General features: G+C 42.9%; 1 protein-coding gene across 3 annotated transcripts in view; it reads left to right on the forward strand.

Annotated features, from left to right (window-relative positions):
* Nucleotides 1-25,521, forward strand: part of pik3r4 (phosphoinositide-3-kinase, regulatory subunit 4) — a 54,456-nt gene that overhangs the window by 13,399 nt on the left and 15,536 nt on the right. For all 3 annotated transcript variants that reach the window (XM_085803167.1, XM_085803168.1, XM_085803169.1), the window contains 7 exons: nucleotides 1,011-1,397; nucleotides 6,522-6,656; nucleotides 7,841-8,062; nucleotides 8,770-8,943; nucleotides 10,144-10,289; nucleotides 11,934-12,137; nucleotides 21,889-22,090. In XM_085803167.1, coding sequence (XP_085659293.1) covers nucleotides 1,011-1,397; nucleotides 6,522-6,656; nucleotides 7,841-8,062; nucleotides 8,770-8,943; nucleotides 10,144-10,289; nucleotides 11,934-12,137; nucleotides 21,889-22,090 — 1,470 coding nt within the window. The remainder of the gene's footprint in view (nucleotides 1-1,010; nucleotides 1,398-6,521; nucleotides 6,657-7,840; nucleotides 8,063-8,769; nucleotides 8,944-10,143; nucleotides 10,290-11,933; nucleotides 12,138-21,888; nucleotides 22,091-25,521) is intronic.

The raw sequence follows: 25,521 nt of genomic DNA on the forward strand, positions 1-25,521 counted from the left end.
TCTTAAAAAGTAAAAAAAAAAAAGGTAAATTTCTTTAAAAAATTCCAGAAAAAAGTGGTACATTTTCTTTTTAAATTTTTTTTTAAAAAAATCAAAAAAATAAGGTAAAATTTCAAGTAAAAGTTGGAAAAAATTGGTACATTTTCCTAAAAAGGTAAAAAAAAATTGGTAAATTTTCTTAAAAAGTAAAAAAATAAATTGGTACATTTTCTTAAAAGGTACAAAATAAATTGGTACATTTTCTAAAAAAAAGTTTAAAAAAATTCAAGAAAAAAGTGGTACATTTTCTCAAAAAAAAATAAAAGTTAAAAAAATTGGTAAAATTTCAAGTAAAAGTCGGGGACCACCTTGAACCCTCTCAACGACCTGACTTAGAGAACCTCTGTGTGAGACCATGTGTTAAGGCGGACTATCCCTTTAAAACTCGTCTGTCTCTCCCCAGGCCCCGCCCCCATGTGTTAAACATTAGCTAGACTATCCCTTTAACTCGTCTGTCTCTCCCCCAGGCCCCGCCCCCATGTGTTAAACATTAGCCGTACTGTCCCTTTAACTCGTCTGTTTCTCCCCCAGGCCCCGCCCCCCATGTGTTAAACATTAGCCAGACTATCCCTTTAACTCATCTGTCTCTCCCCAGGCCCCGCCCCCATGTGTTAAACCTATGCCGTACTGTCCCTTTAACTCGTCTGTCTCTCCCCAGGCCCCGCCCCATGTGTTAAACCTATGCCGTACTGTCCCTTTAACCCGTCTGTCTCTCCCCAGGCCCCGCCCCCATGTGTTAAACCTATGCCGTACTATCCCTTTAACCCGTCTGTCTCTCCCCAGGCCCCGCCCCCATGTGTTAAACATATGCCGTACTGTCCCTTTAACCCGTCTGTCTCTCCCCAGGCCCCGCCCCCATGTGTTAAACCTATGCCGTACTGTCCCTTTAACCCGTCTCTCTCTCCCAGGCCCCGCCCCCATGTGTTAAACATTAGCCGTACTGTCCCTTTAACTCGTCTGTCTCTCCCCAGGCCCCGCCCCCTGCCCCCCGGTCGTCGAGGCGACCCCGTCGTGGCGGGAGGAGCAGGGCCTCATGGTGCTGGTGTCGGTCATCAGCTCGTGCCTGCAGACGCTGCGGTCGTGCGACTCGAAGCTGGCGGCGCTGGAGCTGGTGCTGCAGCTGGCGCCGCGGCTCGGCGTGGACGTGCTGCTGGACCGCGTCACGCCCTACCTGCTGCACTTCACCAACGACCCCGTGCCGCGCGTCCGGGCGCAGGCCGTGCGCACGCTGGCCAAGGTGCTGGCGCTGGTGAAGGAGGTGCCGAGGAACGACGTCAACATCTACCCCGAGTACATCCTGCCGGGCATCGCCCACCTGGCGCAGGACGACGCCACCATCGTACGGCTCGCATACGCAGGTAGGCACCACCACGCCACCGGAGCTGGGTCACTTACTAGGGCTGGGAGAAAAAACCCATTCACATCAGTGTTGTTTTTGGCAGGCATTTTAGATTTAGTCTTAGTCTTAGGCCCAATTCCGATTCTATTTTTCATCCCTACCCCTACCCCTAGCCCTTAACCCTTGCCCTTGAAACGGAGCTACAAGGAGTAGGGTTGAAAGTCAACCCCTACGAATTGGGACACCACTTCAACAATCACATACGTCATCAGTCGTCTCTGCTGGCTTTCACATAAGCAGACGTGACGAGCTTTTGCCACAAATCCTCTATTCAGAACCACGTTAACTTAATAAAATAAAATAAAATTTAATGAAGAATGATCGGTTCATTGTAAAACATTTATTTATTGATGTAAATGTGGTGATTTCTGTATAGGCTACAGATCCCCCAGGCAGCGCTGCTCCTCTGTCCAATACACACATGAAGCTTCACTTTTAATTCAAACAAATTAATGCGACAATTGTTACATTTCATCAATGAGATGAGCATTTATCTACTAAAAAGAATGTAACTACGCGGCGGTAAACCTTTAAAACCCTGCGGGTAAGTTAATTAGCGTCCGTCTTTTCTCCCGGGATGACGACGGAGGTTGGCCGGCTGACGAGCTCTCCGACCGGGTGGTGTCTCCGTGACGAGCCGCTGATCTGCTCCACAGGTGGAGGCTCCAACGTGGAGCTTCACTTCTCCGAAAAACATCGGAGCAAACGTCTAAACAGCCTCATGTGGATAAACCGACCGCACATTGGGGATCTGAACAGCTACTTTCTCGCATGAAAAAATATTAAAACTTAACAAAATGACGTAATAACAGCGCTACAGTGAGAAATAAATCAGCTGCCGGTTGCCGCAAGATGCATTCTGGGAAACTTGCCATAGCCCTCGGTCCGTAGTGTGCCCCTGAAAAATCTCCGTTTCGAGGGCGAGATAGCCCTACCACTTCCCCCTAACCCTCGTCTGAACCAGAATCGGGACACCCCTACCACTTCACGTGAACGCGCAAAACGAAGGGTTAGGGCCAAGGGCTAGGGCTAAGGGGAGAATTGGAATTCGGCCTTAGTCTTTTTGACGAAAATACTTATTAGTTTTAGTCAATTTTAGTCATTCCTATATGTGATAGTTTTAGTCTAGTTTTAGTCGACGAAAACTCAACAAGGTTTTCGTCTAGTTTTAGTCAGTTTTAGTAAAAAAAAAAAAAAAAAAAGTCTTTTAACAAATTAATTCAATAAAGGAATGGTTTTACACATAATGTTTCCACCCAATGGCTTATGGTCTAAGGATTATGCATTACCCTACACACAGATAGTGGTAACAGTAGCCTGGTGCATTCAGTTTTTTTTCTGCTGGATTATATTTAAAGCCTTTGGAAACCTGACTATATATGGTAAAAATGCTTATATTATATCAAAGTCAAGTGCCTCATTAAGCATCCACAAAAGTCTGAGTGACAATAACTATTCATAACTATTAGAAAACCTTGTTTAAAAACAGCTCATTTTGCTATTGAGGCACTATTGATGCCACTGGTCAGGACAGTGTGGGCGTGGCAGATAACGCTATGATTGACAGCTCCATTGTCATAGCAACACGTCAGTGGCGACCATTAAAAAAAAAAAAAAAAAGTCCTCACCGGGGGACGTGCATCGATTGATTGATGCTATTTAGCAGCTAACTAGACTACCAGCTTCGTTTTGGAGCGTCATAACCGTCTTTGGTCGTAGTCTCACAGAAAAAAAAAGCTTTTAACCGTCACTCATGTCTGTGTGAGCGCCAGGAGGGGCTGACTGACACACACACAGAGACAAGGCAGGTCGCGCTGGAAAGCTAATAAATGCTAAAAGCTAATCGCCAATTTACACACACCCTCCCTCCCCCCCTCCCCTCACCCCCCCAAAAAACCGGCTGTATCGGCTGTATGTAGAGAGGAGTTGTGAGGAGTTGTGGGCACACAGACAGACAGACAGACAGACAGACAAGGTAGGTCGCGCTGGAAAGCTAATAAAGGCTAAATGCTGATCGCGGATTTACACCCCCCCCCCCCCCCCCCCCACACACACACACACACACACACACACACACACATAAAAGAAACGGCTGTATCGGCTGGAGATGTGAGGGGTTTTGGCACAGACAGACAGACAGACAGACAGACAGGGCAGGTCGCGCTGGAAAGCTAATGAATGCTAAAAGCTAATCGCCACACACACACAACTCGGGTTGACATGGCTCTGGTTGTGAGGACTTGAGAGGAGTGGAGGAGCGACCGTTAGCAGAACGGTTTTGTTCGCCGCCACTGGGGGGCTGGGTGAGAGAACTGACGTGGCGATTTATGAGTGGGTAGGATTTATTGCGTGATAAATCCCAGAGATAACTCCGCCCAATTCAAACCTACTGTACAAAACCTTAAAAGACAAATATTTTCAATTTGGATGGAAACTTTTTTCTAATTATTTTTACATGTTTAATAATATGTACATAAGACCCTAAAATACATGGTTAGGAGGCTTTGGTGGATTTGGGTTTCCAGAGGCTTTAAAATGCGTCCATATAGAGGGATTATCAGCCTACGTCACTGACGTTCTACTGCGCATGTCGCCTGCAGAAAGAGAGCAGCAAGAGCCGTGATCAGGTCTTTTTGTGCTGGAAGTTGCACTAATTGTTTTGATAAAAATAACAAAACGCGCAAATTTAACAGAATATCGTCAACTCGCACCCCTTTCAAGGCAAACGAGAGAGAAAATAGTACATTGGCGATTAATTTCGAGCAATATAACGTGTTAGACACGTTGGTTTGAATGGTGATAAAGCTAAATGCTCACAGGCACAGCTGTAACGTTATAACTGCAGCGAATGAGTTGTGAAATGTTTACTACGACAGTGACTGAAGATGAGGTCACATACTAATGGAAAGCAAGCTGAGATTAATTAACGTTAAGCTACATTGTTTTAGATTACCGGTACATACTCAGTCATGCAGGTAACGTTACAGTTACGTTATGCAGTTGTTCCAGACTTTAGACAGGTCCGTCCTCTTCCCTCGTCTCTGACCAGGCAGCATCTCAGTCCTCACAGACACTGAGTTTTGTAATCGTGAGTGTTTTCCTGAACATGACTGTCTGTTAAATATCTGTAGGTAACGTGAGGGATGCACAGTGTTGTTTTGACCGATAACCACCGCTGCTGTGAGTGTCCGTGTCTTGTCCCGTGGCTGAGTTGCCGTTGCCGCGGTTACAAACTCGATCCTCCGTCCTGACGTTTTTTTTTTCTTTTTTCCTGCCTTTATAAAACTATAAAACCAACAGTCTATGTATAAAACACACACTACATCAGTAGGTGATAAACTGTTGTGGTAGGCTGACAACATCGCTAGCTAACACCACTTTGACTACACTAGATCCATGGAGGTAACCATGACAACCGGTTCTTTCTGCAGTCAGGTTGCGCACGCATCCTGATTTGTTGGTAAACAGATAATCCCTCTATAGCAACTTTCAGCAGCGTTGTTCTGTTGTTGACGGAGCCGTTGCTAAATCATGTGAAGCTTAGAGTAATGACAATCCATAATATGGAATTTAGAGGCGATCACAGCCCGACCACTAACATTTACGTCTGTTCTCGTCTCGTCAACGAAAACTCACACACGTCTCGTCTCGTTATCGTCATGAAAAAAAGGTGCGTCAACGAAAATATTTCGTCATCGTCATCGTTAAGGAAAACAACACTGATTCACATAAGTATTGCGATTTTTTTTTTTGACGGTTTTTAAATCGATTTTTTTCTTTGAATTTTTTTTTTTTTAATATTGTGCAATGTGTATTTGTTCGTCTTTTTTACATACAGAGAGTCCAGGTTTTAAAAAGGGTTTTGTTCGTTGCAGTTTGTAAACAAAACAATGAAACTCAGCCCCTCCTCCTCCTCTCGGGCTAAGCTGTGTAGCCTCCTGCCCCAGACAGCAGCCGTTGTCATGACAACAAAGGGAAGGAAATACAGTCTGAGTGAAGCGCTGGAGCCGTGGGCCGATTAGCCGACCGTCACCGACACCGGGAGCCTCTGTGTTATGTTTTTATGCCGTTGTGGTGAGCTGGGAAGCGGGTGTTAGCCGCGGATGCTAACCGCTAGCGCTAGCCGAAGTTAGCATCGAGCTAGCTCACTACAACGGCCCTCATAGGCTACTTGTTACCAGTGTCGGTGACGGTGGGGAATCGGTCCACGGCTCCAGCGCTTCACTCAGACTGTATTTATTTTACTTTGTTGTCATGACAACTGCTGCTGCTGAGAGAGAGAGAGAGACGTGCTAGCTGCTAGCACTCGTTAGCATCAGAGACAGCTAGTGCGGCTAGCAGCCCTTAGCTACTACTCTGCTGCACGTAGCTTCACCTGAGCTCCGTCATTGGCTGGAGAGAAAATACCGACTCTCTCGCCATAGGTATCTATTCTCGCTCTCCACCCAGAAACGTCCACGTGCACATGCACAACAAAACCTGAACAAAACAGAGCAAAAGACCAAAATACAGGCAGGGGGAGGGGGGCTGCAGACACAGCCCCCACCACACAGGACTAGAAGCCCATAGGTGACGATTAAGACGGATTTTATTTGTACAAGTCTAATGTTTATTTTTTGACAGAAAACTCCAGACCCAACCTTTAATGTTAATTTCTAGGCTCCTACAGTATTTGTGTGCAGATAAATGTTAAAATGTAGCAGTTTACCTCCGTCTATATCTCATTTTGTCAGAAAGGTTTCAGAAGCCTCTTTTATTTTTGCCTCTTTTATGCAGTCCAAGCTTTTGAAAAGAGAGTAAACATACAATATATATATTGCTGCTGAATAAATCTTAAAAACTGACTTACATGTGATGTGTATTTTTGGGAATAGTCTATAGACAATCATAATCATTCAACTGTTTCACTGGTGTTAAAAATGCAGACTAAAAATTGAGAAAATTGACAATATTATCGAATCAGCATCCAAAAAATCGTAGAAGAATCGAATCGGGAGAAAAGCATTTCGTCCCAGCGCTATCAATTACTCACACGGAGACTAATGACATGTTTCTACCCTCCTGTCGCCGTGGTAACGCCCAGAGAACATCGCCCACCTGGCCGAGAGCGCCCTGAGGTTCCTGGAGCTGGTTCAGGAAAACAACGTGAACACGGAGACGGACCAGAGCGGAGAGGAGACGGAGGAGGCGCTGCACCCCAACGAGAACTACGACTCAGGTACACACACACACACACACACACACACACACACACACACAGACACACACATACACACACACACGCTGCTTAACAGTTATTTGTGTCTTTCTTTCTTCACACACTTCTTGCGTTGACTATTTGCAACAAAACTAGAGCTGCAACTAACGATTATCTTCATTATCGATTAATCTGTAGATTATTTAAACGATTAATCGATTAGTTGTTTGGTCAATAAAATGTTAAAAAATGTTGTAAAATGTCTCGTTTTGTCCACAAACCAAAGAGAGACTCGGTTTATTGTCATAAAGGAACAAAGAAACCAGAAATATTCACCTTTAAGAAGTTGAAATCAGAGAATTTGCAGCTCTAAACAAAACATTTGACATTTCGGTGATCAAACCACAATAACGTTAATAACTAATAACTTTTTCAAAAGTGCTGCATCCATCTGATGGACATTTTACAATTTTTGACTTTTCAGAGTCTGTTAAATCTCTTTTTTTGGGCCCATTTTGTCTGAGGTAAAGAAGCTGCATAATAATTATACACACTGTAATATGTGTTGGTCACTTTGGCCATCACCCAAATACACATCACCTTGTGCTTAAATCCAATAAGCATTCAAGTTTATGTAGCTTAGAGTTGGAAAATATGTATACAAATTCCCTTTCCAATTTCCAATCACATCATCTGGGTGTTTTAGTGGAATTTGGAGAAGTCCAGTCTGAGTGGTGTGATTTTTTATTTATTTTTTTAATTTTAAGAAATTTCTGGAAAAAAACGTGTAAAATCTTTTTTTTTTCTTTTTTTATTAAGGTTTAAAGTTTGAACATTTTGAGGAAAAAGTGGGAAAATTTCAAAACAAAAAAATTATTGAATTTTCTAGAAAGAAATTTCTCCCCCAAAAAGTTTTTTAAAATGCTTAAAAAAAATTGTTAATTTTCAAAAAACAGTTTGAAAAAATACTGGAAAAAAGTTGAACATTTTCTCAAAAAAATAAAAATAAATAATAATATAAATTTCTAGATATTTTTTTTCTAAACTTTATTAAAAGTGGTTAAATTTTGATGAAGTCTGAGTCGGACTAACATGTTTAAATGAACTTCAGTTGTCCAGTTATAGTCGGATTATGTTTTTTTTTCAGCTGTCATGTAAATGTACTGAGTGTGACTGACGGGTGCCGTGTGTTCGATTCCCCCCAGAGCTGCAGGCGCTGCATGAGATGGTGCAGCAGAAGGTGGTGACGCTGCTGAGCGACTCGGAGAACATCGTCAAACAGTCTCTGATGGAGAACGGCATCACGCGGCTCTGCGTGTTCTTCGGCCGCCAGAAAGCCAACGACGTCCTGCTGTCGCACATGATCACCTTCCTCAACGACAAGAACGACTGGCACCTGAGGGGCGCCTTCTTCGACAGCATCGTGGGTAAGAAACACTCCTCCGTCTGATGATGGAGCTCTCTCTTTAGTTTCATCGTCTCCATTTTTTTCTAAATTTTTCATAATTAACATGTTCATTAAAGGGATAGTTCAACATTTTGGCAAATTGGCCCATTGCCATAATCCCTACAGTCATAGCAATAGGTTTGTTACCTTTAATTGTCGGTGCAAGCTGTTTTTAGAACGGCGGAGCAGAGTTTGAAGTTTTCCAATTGTATTTCACATAAATGTTCCCAAATGTTTTAGTTTAGGACCATTTCTGTTTTACATGCAGTGAGCTACCTTTTATTTGTTGTAATATAAACTCCTATAGAGTCTTTTTATTTTTTGGCCTGGGCCTGAAGTATACGCATCTACAAAGACTTTTAATAAAATGTTATCCGAGTGCTCTTGTTGGATCTCTTTCCTCAATATAGAGACGAAGCTGTAGAAATCTATAGAAATCAAAATTATTTCAACCGAATTGTTTCGTCAGGTTTTTGCAAATTGTTCACTGACCCCTTAAACAAAATTGTGCCTGTAAATATGTGGTCAATGAGTAATCCCTAAATTTCTATAAAAAAAAGTGTAAAATCTTTTTTTTGTTTTTTTTTTAGAAAAAAAGTAGTACAATTTCTCCCCCCAAAAGTTTTTAAAAATGCTTAAAAAATGGTAAATTAAACTCTCTCCTCTTCCTCTCTCTCCCCCCCGTAGGAGTGGCGGCCTACGTGGGCTGGCAGAGCTCGTCCATCCTGAAGCCGCTGCTGCAGCAGGGGCTCAGCGACACGGAGGAGTTCGTCATCTACAAAGCTCTGAACGCTCTGACCTGCATGTGTCAGCTGGGGCTGCTGCAGAAACCGCACATCTACGAGTTCGTCAGCGACATCGGTAACACACACACACACACTCTGACACACACACACACACACACACACACACACATACTCTGAGAGGGGGAGGAGCATAATACTCTCCTGCTAGTACGTACTGATTTGGCCAAAATTTAGTATGCAGAATGCAAACAAAAGCAAAATCTGCAGTATGCGAAAAATTCCCAGATGTCGTATTGATTCAGGAAATATCTCCAATATCTGTCCAGTCTACATTGCGTACTGTATCCCACAATGCAATGCGCCCCTGACGTCTAACCATAACCAAAGACGGTTTAGAGTAGTGAAGTATCTTTGCCGTGTACCGTAACCATGTTATATAACTTAATTAAATAAAACATAACGCAGACTGATCGGTTCATTGTAAAAAATGTATTTATTTATTGATGTAAATGTGGTGATTTCTGTACATCCAGAGCCCCGAGTCAGCGCTGCTCTTCTGTCCACTACACACATGAAGCTTCACTTTTCATTCAAACTAACTAATGCTACTGCCACAATTGTTAGATTTCATCAATGAGACCAACATTTATCTCCCAAAAATAATTTAACCAGCCGGTGGTAAACCTCTAAAAACCTGCGGGTAAGTTAATTAGCGATCGTTTTCCCCCTCCGGGATGACGACGGAGGTTGGCCGGCCGAGCAGCTCTGCAGACCGGCTGCTGTCTCTGTGATGTCCCGGTCATTGCTCCACAGGTGGAGCTTCACTTTTCTGAAAAACATCGTAGCAATTTTCTAAACAGACGTCGTTTGGATAAACTGGCCGTATATTTGGGATCTAAACAGCTACTTTCTCACATGAAAACATATTGAAACTTAATAAAGTTACATAATAACAGCGCTAGAGCGAGAAATAAAACAGCTTTTCACCTGTTTTACAGCCACGAAATGCATTCTGGTATACTGCATACTGCGGTGTGAACGGTGTCGGTCTGCTGAAGTAGCAGACTGAATCCTACATTCAGTATGCAGTATACAGTATATACTAATGCAGTATGTAGTAGGCAGTACAGTAGTATGTGGTTTAGAAAACAGCATGTGAGCAAGTTTGTCCTTCCTGCTCTCCGTAGCTCCCTTCCTGTGTTGTGTATATGTATATATATAATCTAAGTTTGTCCTTCCTGCTCTCCGTAGCTCCCTTCCTGTGTTGTGTATATGTATATATATAATCTAAGTTTGTCCTTCCTGCTCTCCGTAGCTCCCTTCCTGTGCCATCCCAACCTGTGGATCCGGTACGGCGCGGTGGGCTTCATCACCGTCGTGGCTCAGCACCTGAACGTGGCCGACGTCTACTGCAAACTGATGCCTCACCTCAACCCCTTCATCACCCAGCCCATCATCCAGGTGAGGACAGGCCACGCCCCCTCACCTCACCTCACCTCACCTGTACTCCTCAGCCCCTCCTCCCTGCCCTGCTAACAATCTGATTGTAGCTGCCACTTTCTCCCCCACTGACCTGTGGAGTCCCCCAAGGCTCCATCCTGGGCCCTCTTCTCTTCTCGTTATATACAGCGCCTTGCAGAAGAATTCATACCGCTTGAACTTTTCCACATTACAACCACAAACTTGAAAAGAAAATTGAATTTGGTCCCTCTATGGGTCTTAAAGGTATAGTATGTATGAATTCCCCCCCCATCTAGCGGTGCGGTTGCATATCTGAACGTATTCTTGATGTTGCATTCAGGTGAAATGGGGCAGACGTCAGACAGACAACAGACGCTGCATCTAACAGGATAAACAAGCGTCTATGTAAACAAGTGGTCCGACAATATGTTGTCATGGTGATGTGGTATTGTTTTACCGACTTTCTCTGGTGGAGTAAAATGACATCCGGTTGGTTTGCCGTCTGCCTGACTGCACCTGAATGCAACACCAGTGCCTCCGTCCTTCCTCACACTACACAGTGGTGACAGTTTTAACAGGCCGTTTCCGTGGTTACCTACGGTCACGCTGCAACATGGCCGCCTCGGTTCGGTGCGTCGCCCACTTATGTATTTGTAACGACTTGTAACAACTCATTCTAAGGAACCAGAAAGCTTTCATCTGGATGCAGCTGTGATTCACCTTCAGTCAAATACGGATTTATGAAAGACAGATTTGATTTTTCTAATAAAAAGCCAAATAAGTTACAGACTGAGGCTTTAATATTAGTGTAATAACTCATCTATCAGACGATGTAGCCCAAACTTTGAGCAAAATTCTATTTTCGAGTAAATCCGGGATGAAAATGGGGTAGTTTTTTCCCCCACATTGGATAATGCAGGCGCACGAATTATACGTCACGTTGCTCACGATTCATCAACCACTGATATTAGGATCCGTCATCTGTCAATCAAACATCTGAGAAGTAGTGGTTTTTGCAGGAGTTAGTGGTTTCGAGTTGTAGTGAGCAGTTTTGTGAGAGTTATTATCTAGTGTGCAGTTGCAAGAGAGTGAAACACCCAAACATTGAATACCCTGCCCGCTCGATAATGCCCAATCAAATTAGTTTTCCTTAATTGTGTAAACTTGTGCAGAAACTCGTGGAAGGAGGCGGGACACACAGGACAAATGGCCATTTCTGAACACCTTTAAATGTGTTCTATTGGGATTTCATATCCTTCAGCTATCCTTCCTAGCTGGGTTTCCATCACAGGTTTTCGCAAAACACCTTTCAATGGAAACACTTGAAAATAGCTACACTCTGTGTGAAGATGGATGGAGCTAAATACAGGACAGTCCTGGAGGAAAATCTCTGGAAGGATCATTCTCCTTCCACTTCACAGTGATGCTGTTCTTTGTGTTGGTCTGTCACATAAAATCCCACTAAAACACATTGAAGTTTGAAGAGCTCAAGGTTTTAAGTTGTTATTTTAATGTTTCTGTTCTCTTGTTGTCGTCGTTTTTCCACGTTGGATGTTGTTTTGACTCTGTATCCACCTGTTGTGGAGCACTTTGGTTGTCATTTTAAATGTGTTTTAAATGTGTTTTTCACATTTTCCCCCTCAGATCGACAAGGAGCTGGTGCTGCTGAGCGTCCTGAAGGAGCCGGTCAGCCGCTCCATCTTCGACTACGCGCTGCGCTCCAGAGACATCTCCAGCCTCTTCAGACACCTGCTGCTGCGCCAGAAGAAACGGGCCGGGTCCATCCCAGAATGCCCCACGCCCGACGACCCCGCCATCGCCCAGCTGCTCAAGAAGCTGCTGTCACAGGTCAGGACACACACACACACACACACACACACACACACACACACATACACTAAACACACTAAATAAAGTTAACTTTTCATTATTCCACAAATGACCAACTTTTCCCCAACTACTGGATAATTAAATGAAGATTGAAGTTTGAGTTTAAAACACATGGAAAAATATTCACAATATATATTTGATTAATGTATTGTATATTTGCTTTTTTAAATTTATTTAAACATCCAGACCAGATAAAATAAAGTCTGGCTGTTTAAAAGACGTTGAAGAAACAAAAAACAGCTCCGAAAACAGTTTGTATCTGAATCAACAGAGAACAGAGATGAACAGTTTGGATAAAAGTAAAAATGGATTACATGATCCTGGATGGAAAAACAAAGGTATTTAAAAATTCTCATCATCATTTTGATCCAGATTAAACCGTTTGACCAACTTCGCCCAGGCGATCTAGATCAATAAATATATAATATAGATCAATATCTATAGATTAAAACAGTACAGTTTGTCAAAGAGCTGGACTCTGCAGCCTGTTTTCTAGTTGTAGTTTTGTGTTTGTTGCAGCTCATTTATCTGCTCGTTCTTCTTAACAATGACTCCTATACTCCTTCCAAATGAACCAATCAGGGAGCAGAGCAGCTGTGATGTCACTCAGTACGTTTACATGAAGAGCTTAATCGAGCTATGCTCAAAATTCGATTTTGGCGTCAAGTCGGACTTCTGTCCTTGTCTCAATATACATGCAACTGAGAAAATCGAATAACTGACGGGGTCCATCGCCCCCTCAGGCGGCGTCACCTGTTGTTTCAGCGGGTTAATACGCCGCCTGTCCTGTTGACTTTTCTGTCACCTCGTAAAAAACTGAATATAAACAACTTAGTAAGCTTAATAATAAATTCTCAACTGCAGTTCCCGATCAGACGCGTCAGTCTGGGCTGGATGCGTGCTGAGAATAGGATACGGGCTTCCTTTTTTCCTCTCTCTCTCTCTCTCTCTCACTCTCTCTCTCTCTAATAAAACAATCTGGCTGGTTGCGCTGTGTATGTGTGAAATGCATTGAATCTGCGCTGACGTTGGTTTTTTTTTTCTTTACTTTGCGGGATTCAGGCGGCTTCTCTGCTCCACTTGGTGCCGTCTCTACTGTTGTGGAGCAGCGCACATGCATTGTCCAGTTATACTCTGACTAAGGTGTTTACATGACGGAGAAAATCGAATTCCAATCGCATTATCTGGGTGTCTTAATCGTTGTTCTCCAACTCCGATTTCAGTCGGACTAAGGTGTTTACATGCACTTCAGTTGTCCAGTTATAGTCGGATTAAGGCAATAATTCGTTTTTTTCAAGTGTCATGTAAACGTACTGACTGAATCTGAGGAAACATGAAAACTGAGCTCAGAAAAAAACATTTCTTCTTTTTTTTTTTTTGAACGTGTTTTCACTTAAAGTTCAGAGAGATCTGTGATCAGAGGGAAGTGACACCGAACCTGACAGGAAGCAGAGAGAGAGGGGAAATAATCAATAATAATAATCAATAATCTATCTGGGTTTGTAGTGAGTTTGATCAGCTGCAGACAGACAGACAGAGAGATGAAACAACAAGACATCAACAAGTTTTATTATCAACGAGCCGTCTGAGCTGCTCCGACTCAACACAAACAACACGTTTCCTGTTGATCTCAGTTTCACGGTCGGTGTTTGTTGGAGCTAGAGGGCGCCGTTCCCCACCCTGTGACACATTCTGGTGTTCCTGTGATGAAAGGAAGTCATGTGATCACGCCATCACGTAACCATGGCAAACAAGTGTCTCATCAAACCCATGAACTCTGGTTGAACTCGTTGTTTTCATCTTAGGTATTCACCATATCAAAACAAACTGTCTCTCTCAACAACATGAAGGCATCTTGTCGTGTCACTGTGACCCGTATCAAAGGCTCTGACCCGCCATCCCACCAATAAAAAAAAATAAAAAAAGCCTATTCAGGTCATTAGAGAGAGAGAGACAGACACAGAGAGAATCATCACAAAGTCAAAACTAGTCAAACATTAAAGGTTCAAAAGAGAGTTCTGCTTGAAAATGTTTCCTTCACGTTAAAGGGACACTGTGTAACTTCTCCTGTTATATATTCATGAAAATCGATTATTTGGTTCAAAAGTCTGTTTCTCATTAATCAGTAATCCCCCTCATTAATACGACATCGCCATGACAACATATTGTCACGTGTATTGTTTTGCCTCGTGCTGACGGACCACTTGTTTACATAGAGGCTTGTTTATGCCGTTACGTGCAGCGGCTGTCGTCCGTCTGACGTCTGCCCAATTTCACATGAATGCAGCATGAAAAATACGATTGAGTTGCTTGTGATATACAACCACAACGCTAGATGGGAGAAATTCCTACACAATGGACCTTTAAAGCTGTTTTTCTCAGAATTCTCCTCCCTGAGAGAAAACGCGCCGCATTCAAATGAGGATAACTAAAAAGTGGAACATGCTACAAACTCACTTTTTTTCCGGGTGAAAGTAGAGAGTCTCCTCTTTCGTTTGAGACATTCTGTGTCATTTTAGTCACAACACAACATATTGTGTGGCTGTTTGAAAAGTACGAGAAATCCTCAAAAGTGCTGGTGCTGGCTGTTCACTGAGGGAAACAACTCTGGCACTGAATGAGTTAATTTGGTGTTTTTCACAGGAAAAAAAGAAGATAATAATAACCTTTGAATGCAGTAGTGTTAACGTCCTTGATGAAATATATTCAACTAAGACGAGGCGGTGAGGAAACGGCACAAACGTCCTCCAACAATAACGATAATGTAACGATAATCAACATGCGATATCGCTGATGAAATAAGACGAGACGACAAATCTAAACTTTGTCAAAATCTTTCTTTACTTTCGTTGATCAAACACAGACTTTTTTTCCCTCAGTGCAGCAGCTCTGTTTCCTGTGTGCAGTAAACGTGAACCATACGACCGGGAGAAAAGAAACGAGGCGACGTTTGGGCTCATTTTCTTCATAATGACTGAGAAAAATGTAAAATGCAAGCAGATTGTGTGTGTGTGTGTGTGTGTGTGTGTACATGACAGTATCCTGTGTTCTTGAGAACAACAATGAGTCAGTGGTTTAAAAATAGATTTCCATGTCTGGATGTTCACATCAGCAGTTTTCATTGACTAAAACTAGACTAAAATATTCATATTGTCACCACAACTAATATGAAACTAAAATGCTCAGAGTTACAGTCGACATTTGACAGAGGACTAAGACTTTATAGAAGAAAAGTAACACAAAGAGCTTCACATTATGAGCTATGAACATTATGAATGAACAGAAGACACTACAGATAATAACTTAATAAATGTATCTGTTATTAACTACAGATAACAATAACTTAAAGGAATAGTTCACCAAAAAATGAAATTCAGTCATTAGTGACTGCCCCTCATGCTGATGAATACTCCAGAGTAGTTTTTTATTCCTCAAAGTGCATCTGGAGACCTGGGAGGCCGGTTCCTAGTCCAACCAAAACTTTATATGAGAGTAATAGGGCCTGACACAAAAACGTCCATAAAACTACACAACAACCATTTAATATTCCTCCACACTGCTCGTCCACTGCAATCCAAGTGTCCTGAAGGGAGATAGTCCAGAGTTTACCTGAAACGACAACATTTAGGACATTTTTACAGCCTCAACAGTCCTGGATTGTGGACTATCTCCCTTCAGACGCTGTGGTTTCAACTGTGAACCACAGGGGGCAGCAGAGCACAGCTGGTTATTAACACACTGCAGACACACACACACACACACACTTACTCAGACATACACACACACACACTCAGACAGACAAACACACGCTTCCTGTGAACCGCTGCCACAGAGTTCCCACACTGCTCTGACCTCTGTTGTTCTGTTGTAGTGAGTCACATGAGGCGACTCCATATGGCTCAATGGTGTACAGTGTGTGTGTGTGTGTGCAGCAGACAGCCTCCATGCTGTTTTCATTAATCCTGTTTATCATCATTTCTCAGTAACCAGACATTTTTATTCCTCCTCATGTCTCAGTCTCTAACACGTTCTGTCTCAGTTGGTGTGAAACACTGAACAAACTGCAGCGACACATGTAGACAAGAGTTGACCTCTGACCTCTGACCTCTGACTCTGCTCCAGGGTATTATTGTTTAAAATCACACATTAAGGAAAGGAAGAAGGAACATAAAAGCATAAAAACATGAGCATGTGACGTGTCTGTGAAGAGGAGAAGGAACCACCGACTCCATCTGGCCAGATGTGCATCTCTATGTTTACATTTAGAGAAAGAATCAGTATGACTGTATTGATTCTTTAGTCACAAACAAAAATTTAACTTATATAGAGGTTTAAGAAATAAACAGGATAAGATATTTATAATAGAATCCCTATATATCCAATAGCATCAAAAAACAACATATTATCATGTTAAAACTGTTAGAAACACAGCTGTAAATGTCCGTGTGACTAGTTGGACAAACACTTCACATCACAACATCATGTACAGTGATTAAAAAAAAAAAAAGCTTGTCTGCTCTGGAAACAAACAGGAAGTAAACAGCGTGTTTGTTGGAAGGAAACCGTCCAATGAGAGCAGAGCAACTAAACAAGAGCTGAATGATGTGAAACAAACGTATTAAGGATTTTAAATAATGAAGTTGTTGTTGAGTCTGATACTAAACACACAACAACATGACACGTCTCATCTCAGCCAGACTGCAGGGTCGATCATCCCATAACCGATCTATTGCTGCGTTCAAGACAACTCGGAAGTCGGAAAAAAACGAGCTCGCGTTCAGGGTCCCTGGGAAAAATAAGACACAAGATCCTGATCTGTCCTGGATCATGATGGAGAGAGAAAGATGGACGGACAGACAGATGGATAGATGGATGGACAGATGGATAGATGGATAGATAGATGGATGGATAGACGGATGGATGGATAGACGGATGGATGGATAGACGGATGGATGGATAGACGGATGGTTGGATGGATGGATGGACAGATGGACGGATAGGTGGATGGATAGATGGATAGATGGATGGATAGGTGGATGGATAGATGGATAGATGGATGGATAGATGGATAGATAGATGGATGGATAGACGGATGGATGGATAGATATATGGATAGATAGATGGACAGACGGATGGATGGATGGAAGGACGGATGGATAGACAGACGGATGGATAGATAGATATATGGTTGGATAGATGGACGGACAGATGGACGGACGGACATGGATGGATAGACAGGATGGATAGACATAGATAGGCAGACGGACAGATGGATAGATATATGGATGGACGGATGGATGGATGGACGGACGGACAGATAGATGGACAGATAGATAGACGGACAGACGGATGGATGGATAGATAGACAGATAGATAGATTTTGATTGACAGGTCAAGGTCAGGATTTGGGTTTAGAGGCAGCCGTTGCTTCAGAAACCAGTGGGTGGCTGTGGTCGTCTGGACCAGTGAGACGTTTCCCATCATCAGGGAGGAGGAGGAGGAGGAGGAGGAGGAAGAAGAAGAGGAGGAGGAGGAGGTTTGTGGAGGAGGAACCGGTGGATCCTCCTGACCACAGCACTTTTTATTATCAGCGTGTAAACACGGAGATAAAGGTTGAAACGTTTTAATCGGCGGCAGCAGCAGCAGCAGGATCTGACTCAGACTCCCTCGCCTCCGCTTTGATCACATGAAGGTCAGCGGTTCTGGATTCTTCAGAATGAAACCACCAAAGAGCCAAAACGGTTCTGTAGAACATCTGTCATCTGAGGAGTCATCCACCCTCAGGCCTCCTCCTCCTCCTCCTCCTCCTCCAGACCCAGACCCAGACCCAGAGCCAGACCCAGACCTGAACACAGCCAGGAACTCTCACAGTAGGTTTTACAGTGTGTTCATTAACGCAGCTGAGGCCAGATTAAACACTGTCACTCAGCGCTGGTGGAGGAATGAAGGTTAGTAGTTTGTTGAAAGAGGGATCCATCTGGAGCCCAGAGCCGCTCCACATGTGTTAAATCCTCCGTGTTCTGAGGAAAAACCACATTCTGTGAGAGCCGAGCCGAGCAGAGCAGAGCCGAGCTGTCAGCAGCCGGGTCCACATGTGTAGCCAGCTCACGGGACGTTTATCTGCACATTCGATACTAATTAAGAGAATCAGTGGAAAACATGTGGAGATTAAAATAGTCCTGAGAGTGTTTGAAGTGAGTGTGACCGACGGAGCTGCTCGCTCTCACTCTGTTTGTCCCATCGCTCATCGACCGCCTCACTTCCTGTTTCTGCAGCTTCACGGCGTCCTTGCATCGTCCGTCACTCCCTCCCTCCCTCCATCAGTCAGAGACACAGCTTTGAAACACACAACATTTTATATATATATATTGTAACATTTATTTTCCTCAGAACAGTTTGATGTCGGCGTTTGTTGTTGTGAGGATCAAAGAGAAGCTCAGACACTGATGGAGCAGCTGCAGGAAGTCACTGCCAAGAATCCTCCCATTGAAGTGAAAGTCTACTGCTCAGACATACTTTCACCCAGAGACTCCATTTAAACTTTAAAATAGAGACACAAGTCTTGTCTATTGGTTTAATATTACACGTGTTACGATTACGAAAACTTTATAGTCCACAGAGTGGAAATTCATCCTTCACATGTCTCAAGACAATAGGACCTGACAGAACATAAAAAAAATAAAACATTGCAGAATTGAGAAATATAAAATGTATCAAGGAATTATGACTGCATATGAAGTACAGTATACAGTCGTCACACATTCAAAAACATACCAATTTCATAAAAGTACACCACCAAATAATTCAAAGAACCCGCTGTGCAAAAAAAAAAAAAAAAACCTCCACCTGGGACATTCTAGTTTTTCATCAATCACTGTTCATTGATCATGACCATATTTGGAGTCTTGTTGAGATTATAGACCCATTTACAACCTATGTTATTGAAAAGCTGTGTGCCATAAGTACTATTTTGCCACAGCCACTCAAATGAGCGAGCAAGCAGGACAAGCTTTTAACGTTAAAGCCTCTAAGTGCGTCCACGTCTCTCCCTGCTCCTCATTGACTCTAACACAAAGATTGTTATACCTCTGTTTATAACTCGCAAGGGTTTCCAAAATATTTACTGTAGAAACACCAAAATCATATCAAAGCGTTCAGGAAGTCCTTACGACGACCATGGTCTGCTTCTTTTTCTGATAGGAGCTACCGTTTTGTCAGAATAAGCCCAAATGTGAAACCAGCGCCAAGGCAGTCTTGTCCTCATTACCTACACTGATTGGTTTGTAAACTGGCGTATGACGTAGTCAAAAAGTCACCAAAGACGCTTTTGAAGACGCACTCCACTCTGTCAGTTTCCGATGACTCCGCCCCCTTTAGGAGACCAACAGACCGTGACTCCGCCCCCTTTAGGAGACCAGCAGCAGCCGCAGGTCTTGAGTCTATTGATAGCTTTCAGTGACGTCACTTCCCAGGGACCTGGCGGTCAAAAGCAACATTCCAAAGTGGCCCCGCAATGGACTTTCTATGGACAAACAACCGAGTAATGACTTAAATCATCTGCCAGCAGCCGAGAAAGAAAGATATAAAAACAGCTTTGAAGTTTTGGGCACTTGTGACCCATATTCAACACCAGCTGCTGTATACCAGCTGTTTAAAATGACCAGTTCCCTGCCGAAGCTCGAGTTGGGCGATGTTTACATTTACCTGGTGGAGAATCCATCATCCTCCACCACTTGTAACCAATATTTCCGGTGTTATGGCTCAACTGGTGTCTGATTAAAAGCCCCATTTTGTAGTTTTTTGATCTTAAAATAATGTTTCTGAACTCATTGAAGTGGTAGAAATGTACCTGTAACTTTCCTGTGTGGGAACACCGTCCTGGTACCGCAGCTCCGCTGAGCTCCACAGTCTGAGTTCCAGCTCACTGAGCCCAGGCTCCCTGCTCCTCTCACCCACAAACCAGAGCCCTTAGCTGGGCTGCACGGTGACCAGCTGCCCCCCCTTTACCCCCCGGAGCTTTGCTACGCACCGCTACCGACGGCAACGATGACGGCGGTCCGACAGCAGCAGGACCGGCGGCGGCGGCGGCGATGGTAACCCGGCGGGACCGCCGCCACCGGACACAGCAACAGCACCGCCCGCGGCGGCAGCGACACGGTAACGGGGGTCGGGACCGACCGCGGCGCGGCGAGGACGATGTTGTTATTGTATTTTCAGAGTGTTTTCCATTACTTCGTAACTTTAACATGACAGGCTTTGTCATACTGTGCAGTGTTGTGCAGAGTCAGAGTAGTGTGGCGCTGACTGTCTGTAGATTGCCTGAACAGGTTCACTCACAGAAGCATATTGGCTGCAGTAACATGTGAACTGGGGCTTGATTTGTGAATTTGTGACAAATCTGCGGACGGAAGTGCAGCACAGCTGTTGTTCGGTACGGTAACCAGTTAAATCAGACACCAGTTGGGCCATAACACCGGTATTTTTGAAGCAGCAGGGAGCAGTGTGTGTTTTTCTGCCTTGTCCTAAGCCGCGGACAGCGGGGAAGTGGATTGTTTTGACCGCCAGGGGGGCGTTCCATACGGGCCGTGACGTCACATGAAAGCTATCAATTGACTCCAATGGGAGAAGTGAACGTGAGCTCAGATTATGGTCCATTCTCTCGCTCCGGAGTCACTGAAGTAAATATTGGACTCATTTTTCACCAGACACCACTTCTTTTGGTCGGACCAGATTTCAGGTCTTTGGTGTGGTCCAGAGGAGCTTTCACACCTATAAAATTGGTTCGGATCAAATGAATAATAATAAGACCAAACGAGGTCGGTTTGAAAGCCTCTTTAAAAACACAACCCCAGATCTTTCTGTTTCTGTGAAACATCAGCTGACAGTTTGTAATTAACATGTTCAACCAACATATTTATCAAGACGACTTTAGTTTGGTCGTTAAAAAATGAAGATGCCACATGTCTCTTCAACAGCCCGCCATGTTTTAGTCATTAACATTCCCAGTACGCAGATCGTTAATCAGACAACACACAACAATGAGGCTCTGAGCTGAGGCCACTGGTTTCTACTGCAGACTTTAAACAGCCACATAATAATATATAAAGGTAGATGTTTGTATTAAAGCTCCATACAGTATAAAGGTAGATGTTTGTGTTAAAGCTCCATACAGTATAAAGGTAGATGTTTGTATTAAAGCTCCATACAGTATAAAGGTAGATGTTTGTGTTAAAGCTCCATACAGTATAAAGGTAGATGTTTGTGTTAAAGCTCCATACAGTATAAAGGTAGATGTTTGTGTTAAAGCTCCATACGGTAGATGTCCATGTGTAGTGTGATTATAAAGCAGCTCTAGCTTCTATATTAATACTGTGAAAGTGTCAAAGCCTCAGAGAAATTAGATGTTTAACTACTCTGATCTTCTCAAGTGTCAGCATTTCAAAATAAAAGACAGAAGGAGAAGAAATACGGAGCTTTAAAAGGCCAGCTTTGACAGATATAGTATCTGTGTGTGATTCACTGGAGTGTTTAATAGTTTGTGGAAACACTTGGAGCTGTGATGTTCAGAGGAATCTGACCATGGAGAGTCTGGTTATTTATTTTTGTTCACACAAGGAGAAAAAACAGAAGAGCAGCAGATTCTGGCTGCAGCTCGGTGCCGATTCAGGGAGAAACAACCAAACTAACTCCTCTGTCCTCTGTCCTTTAGGGGATGACGGAGCCCGAAGAGGACAAGCTGCTGGCGCTCAAAGACTTCATGCTCAAGTCCAACAAGGCCAAAGCCAACATGGGCGAGCAGAGCCACCTGGGGGAGGCGGCCCAGACCGGCGTCATCGACCTGGCGCTGCTCGGCATCACGGGCCGACAGGTGGACCTGGTCAAACCCAAGGCCGAGGCCGAGGACAAGAGAGGTAACACACCACAGGACAGGATGTCCACTACAGCACAGCTCGCCACAATAAAAGCCTCATGTTTACACGGTTTAGTCCTTTTATAATCAGCAGAGGAGCTGCTTTCTCTGTGGTTGGGATTGGATAAAGTTTTATCAATTTGATCAGTGGTTCTGAAACATTTTTTACATCTAGGACCTAAATTGACACAAATTAGACTACAGACCTCCATTGGACAAAATTTTGAAACAAAACACTAGAAATACACAAATATTTGTTTTGAGACTGAATAACATTACTTTCTCATTCAATGTCTGTTAAAATTAGCGCCAATGGTGTGAATTAAAAAAAAATAAGAGAGAGAGAAATTTCTAGAAAAAAAGTGGTGATTTTTTTTTTTTTAAAGCAGATATCAGTGGAATGTTTTTGTTAATATAAGTCCTAAATAGTCCTATTTTCCGTCAGCAATCACTTACATGAAGTATTTCAGCCTAAACACGAGTCTCTCCGTCACTCTGCTCTGCTGTAACCCGAGGAGAAAATTTTCCTTGTGGGATACAAGTGTTATCCAATGAGGGGAGAGAACGGCATGAAGGGCTGTGTGTGCAGCCAAGGGATGCGCGTGAATGTGGTGACGTAGCACGAGGACCAATTGATGCCTGACAAGGGCGGGGGCTGCTAACTCATGGTGCGTTCAAGGAAACTCGTACTTTGTGTTTTTCCTTCCTGTGAAGTCATACCAGTTCGATCTGGTACGAGTTCACGGGTCGGAAGTTACGAGTGGCCGTTATAGGGAACTTTCACAGACAACAGGACGGTAAAAACACGAGCTACGGGTTACCTGGAACGCTACCAAGTCGTAGTTGTGACTTGAAGCTGTAACTTACGGTTTCAAAAGCCTGCCTTGAACACAGCATTAGCCGAAACGGCCGTGCCGATGATATCTGCTTTAAGTTAAAAAAATTCTAGAAAAAAGAGTTTCTCAAAAAAAAAAAAGTTTAAACATTTCTAGGCAAGGCAAGGCATCTTTATTTATATAGCGCATTTCATACCAACTCAATGTGCTTTACATAAAGACAAAACTTTTTTTTTTAAAGAACAACATAAAACAGCATAAAAACAAAAAAACAAAAAACACAGTTAAAAGCAAGAGCAAAGAAGAATAAAAAAGTAAAATAAAATAGATGAGTTGAAAGTTCTTAAAAAGAGCTCAGCTATAAGCACATGAAAAGAGAAATGTTTTTAACCTGGATTTAAAAGTGCTCACAGTTGGGTCTGATTCTAGAGAAATTTCTTTTACAAATTCTAGGGAAAAAAAGTGCAATTTTGAGTAAAAGTTGAGGACCCCCTTTAACCCTCTGAAGCACCACTGGGGGTCCCCGGTCTCTAGTTTGAGAACCACTGAATTAGATTCTGCATTGATTGATAACAGAGGTGAAAACAGCCTCAGCACTTTGTTTTCTCCTCTCCTTCACTTTCTCTCTGTGAGATGGGATTTACACTAAAACACAACTAAAACTCAGACGCTTTTATTCCAGCTGAGATAAATGTTAATGTTTTATTATATGTTCACACACTTAAACAAACTGAAGTGTTGTCAAAAAGAACATTAAAAATCAATAAAAATCAGTGAAACAGAAAGGTTAAGTAAGTCAAAATTAGATTTGTCAGTCAAGTGTCCAATGTAAATAGCAATTAATTATAAAATGTAACTTTATAATGGACAAATCCAGTATGCTGCTGCTTTGTGTTAATGTAATCGTCCATCTGAGACGTCAAAGGTCAATGAAACAGACATTAAACAGTAAACTGGTGGTGTTAAATGTGTTAACTGCTGCTACTGCATTCATTTAACTAATAGTAGTAAAAACACAGATCAGGTGTCACATGATCCACACTGTGGTGGAGCTGAGGGAGGACAGTCTGTCTCTGTCTCACACTAAGACGTTTGTCTCCCTCGGTTCACAGAGTCGGCGGCTGCAGCCTCTGGTAACTGGAGTCATGTGATGATGATGATGATGTCGTTGCTTTGAAGTGATTGGTTGGCATGATGAGACTCAGCGTGGTGCGTTCAGGGACCATGGGACTCAGACACATGAAACCTCCAGGAGGACAGTGAGTCTGTGTTTCATGGGACCTTAAAGGGATAGTATCATTTTTTTTAAAGTGGGGTTGTATGATCTACAAATAGCCCCTAAGTACTTTAATTGCAGTGGAAAACTCTCTGCACACCTCCTGTTAGCAACGCCAGCCCATAATAGCCCTGCCCAGAGATTTACAACATACAGTGTTGTGAACAGACCCAAAGAAACGGCCTATTTTCACGGCCTAAAATAGGTTTTACCTGAAAAAAAATACACAGTTCCATTGTTCGCTATAATATAATTTTTTCCAGCCCTTCAAAGTGCAGGAAAAACACAGTTTTTATTTGGACCTAACCAACTGCTGATCGGCGGGCGCTAACCCTGGGCGGAGGGATACGTGAGTTGGTTCGGTCCAAATAAAAACTGTGTTTTTCCTGCACTTTGAAGGGCTGGAAAAAATTATATTATAGCGAACAATGGAACTGTGTATTTTTTTTCAGGTAAAACCTCTTTTAGGCCGTGAAAATAGGCCGTTTCTTTGGGTCTGTTCACAACACTGTATGTTGTAAATCTCTGGGCAGGGCTATTATGGGCTGGCGTTGCTAACGGGAGGAGTGCAGAGAGTCTGCTACTGCAATTTAAGTACTTAGGGGCTATTTGGAGATCATACAACCCCACTTTAAAAAAAAATGCTACTATCCCTTTAAACGTCTCACTGAGTCTAAAGTCTAACGGTCTTTGAAGGCATCTTCACTGTTTGTTCTAACAGCTGGACCTCACTGTTATTAATAATAATAATAATATAACAACAGTGTGACATAAACTACACCAACTTAACCTCAGTTACAATCTCTCTCTCCTTCACTTGCATCTCTGTCTGTGTTTCTCTTATTGATCTGATCAGTTTCTGTCTCTGTTTCTCCTGTCGAGGCTGAAGGAGAAGAGATTGATCAGATCGGCACCAATAGTTTTAAATTCCATGGATTTGATTGGCTCATATTGAAGCTGTTGATCGTAGTTCACAGTCTGCGACAGTGTTGGACTTGTTCAGTTATGATGATGCATGATTACATAAAGGACTTTTTTAATTTATTTTTTATCATATGTTTCATTAAAATCATCAGGCTTTATCCTGTGAGGAGCAGGATTGTTAAATCTAAATGCAAACACTTCATCAAACACACTGATCCTCTGTTTGATCGTTATATTAAATGATTATCAGACTCAAACTGAACATTTCAAACATCTGTCGTCCAAACACTGCAGTTCATTTTTAGATTTTCCAGTTTAATGTGAAGACAACCGCATTTAACATGTGCAAAATAAAATAAAATCAACACCAGGGCTGAAACATTTTGATTTTTTTAA

Source organism: Trachurus japonicus, chromosome 16, assembly GCF_045865225.1.
Source record: "Trachurus japonicus isolate A0001 chromosome 16, Traja_1.0".
NCBI lineage: Eukaryota > Metazoa > Chordata > Actinopteri > Carangiformes > Carangidae > Trachurus > Trachurus japonicus.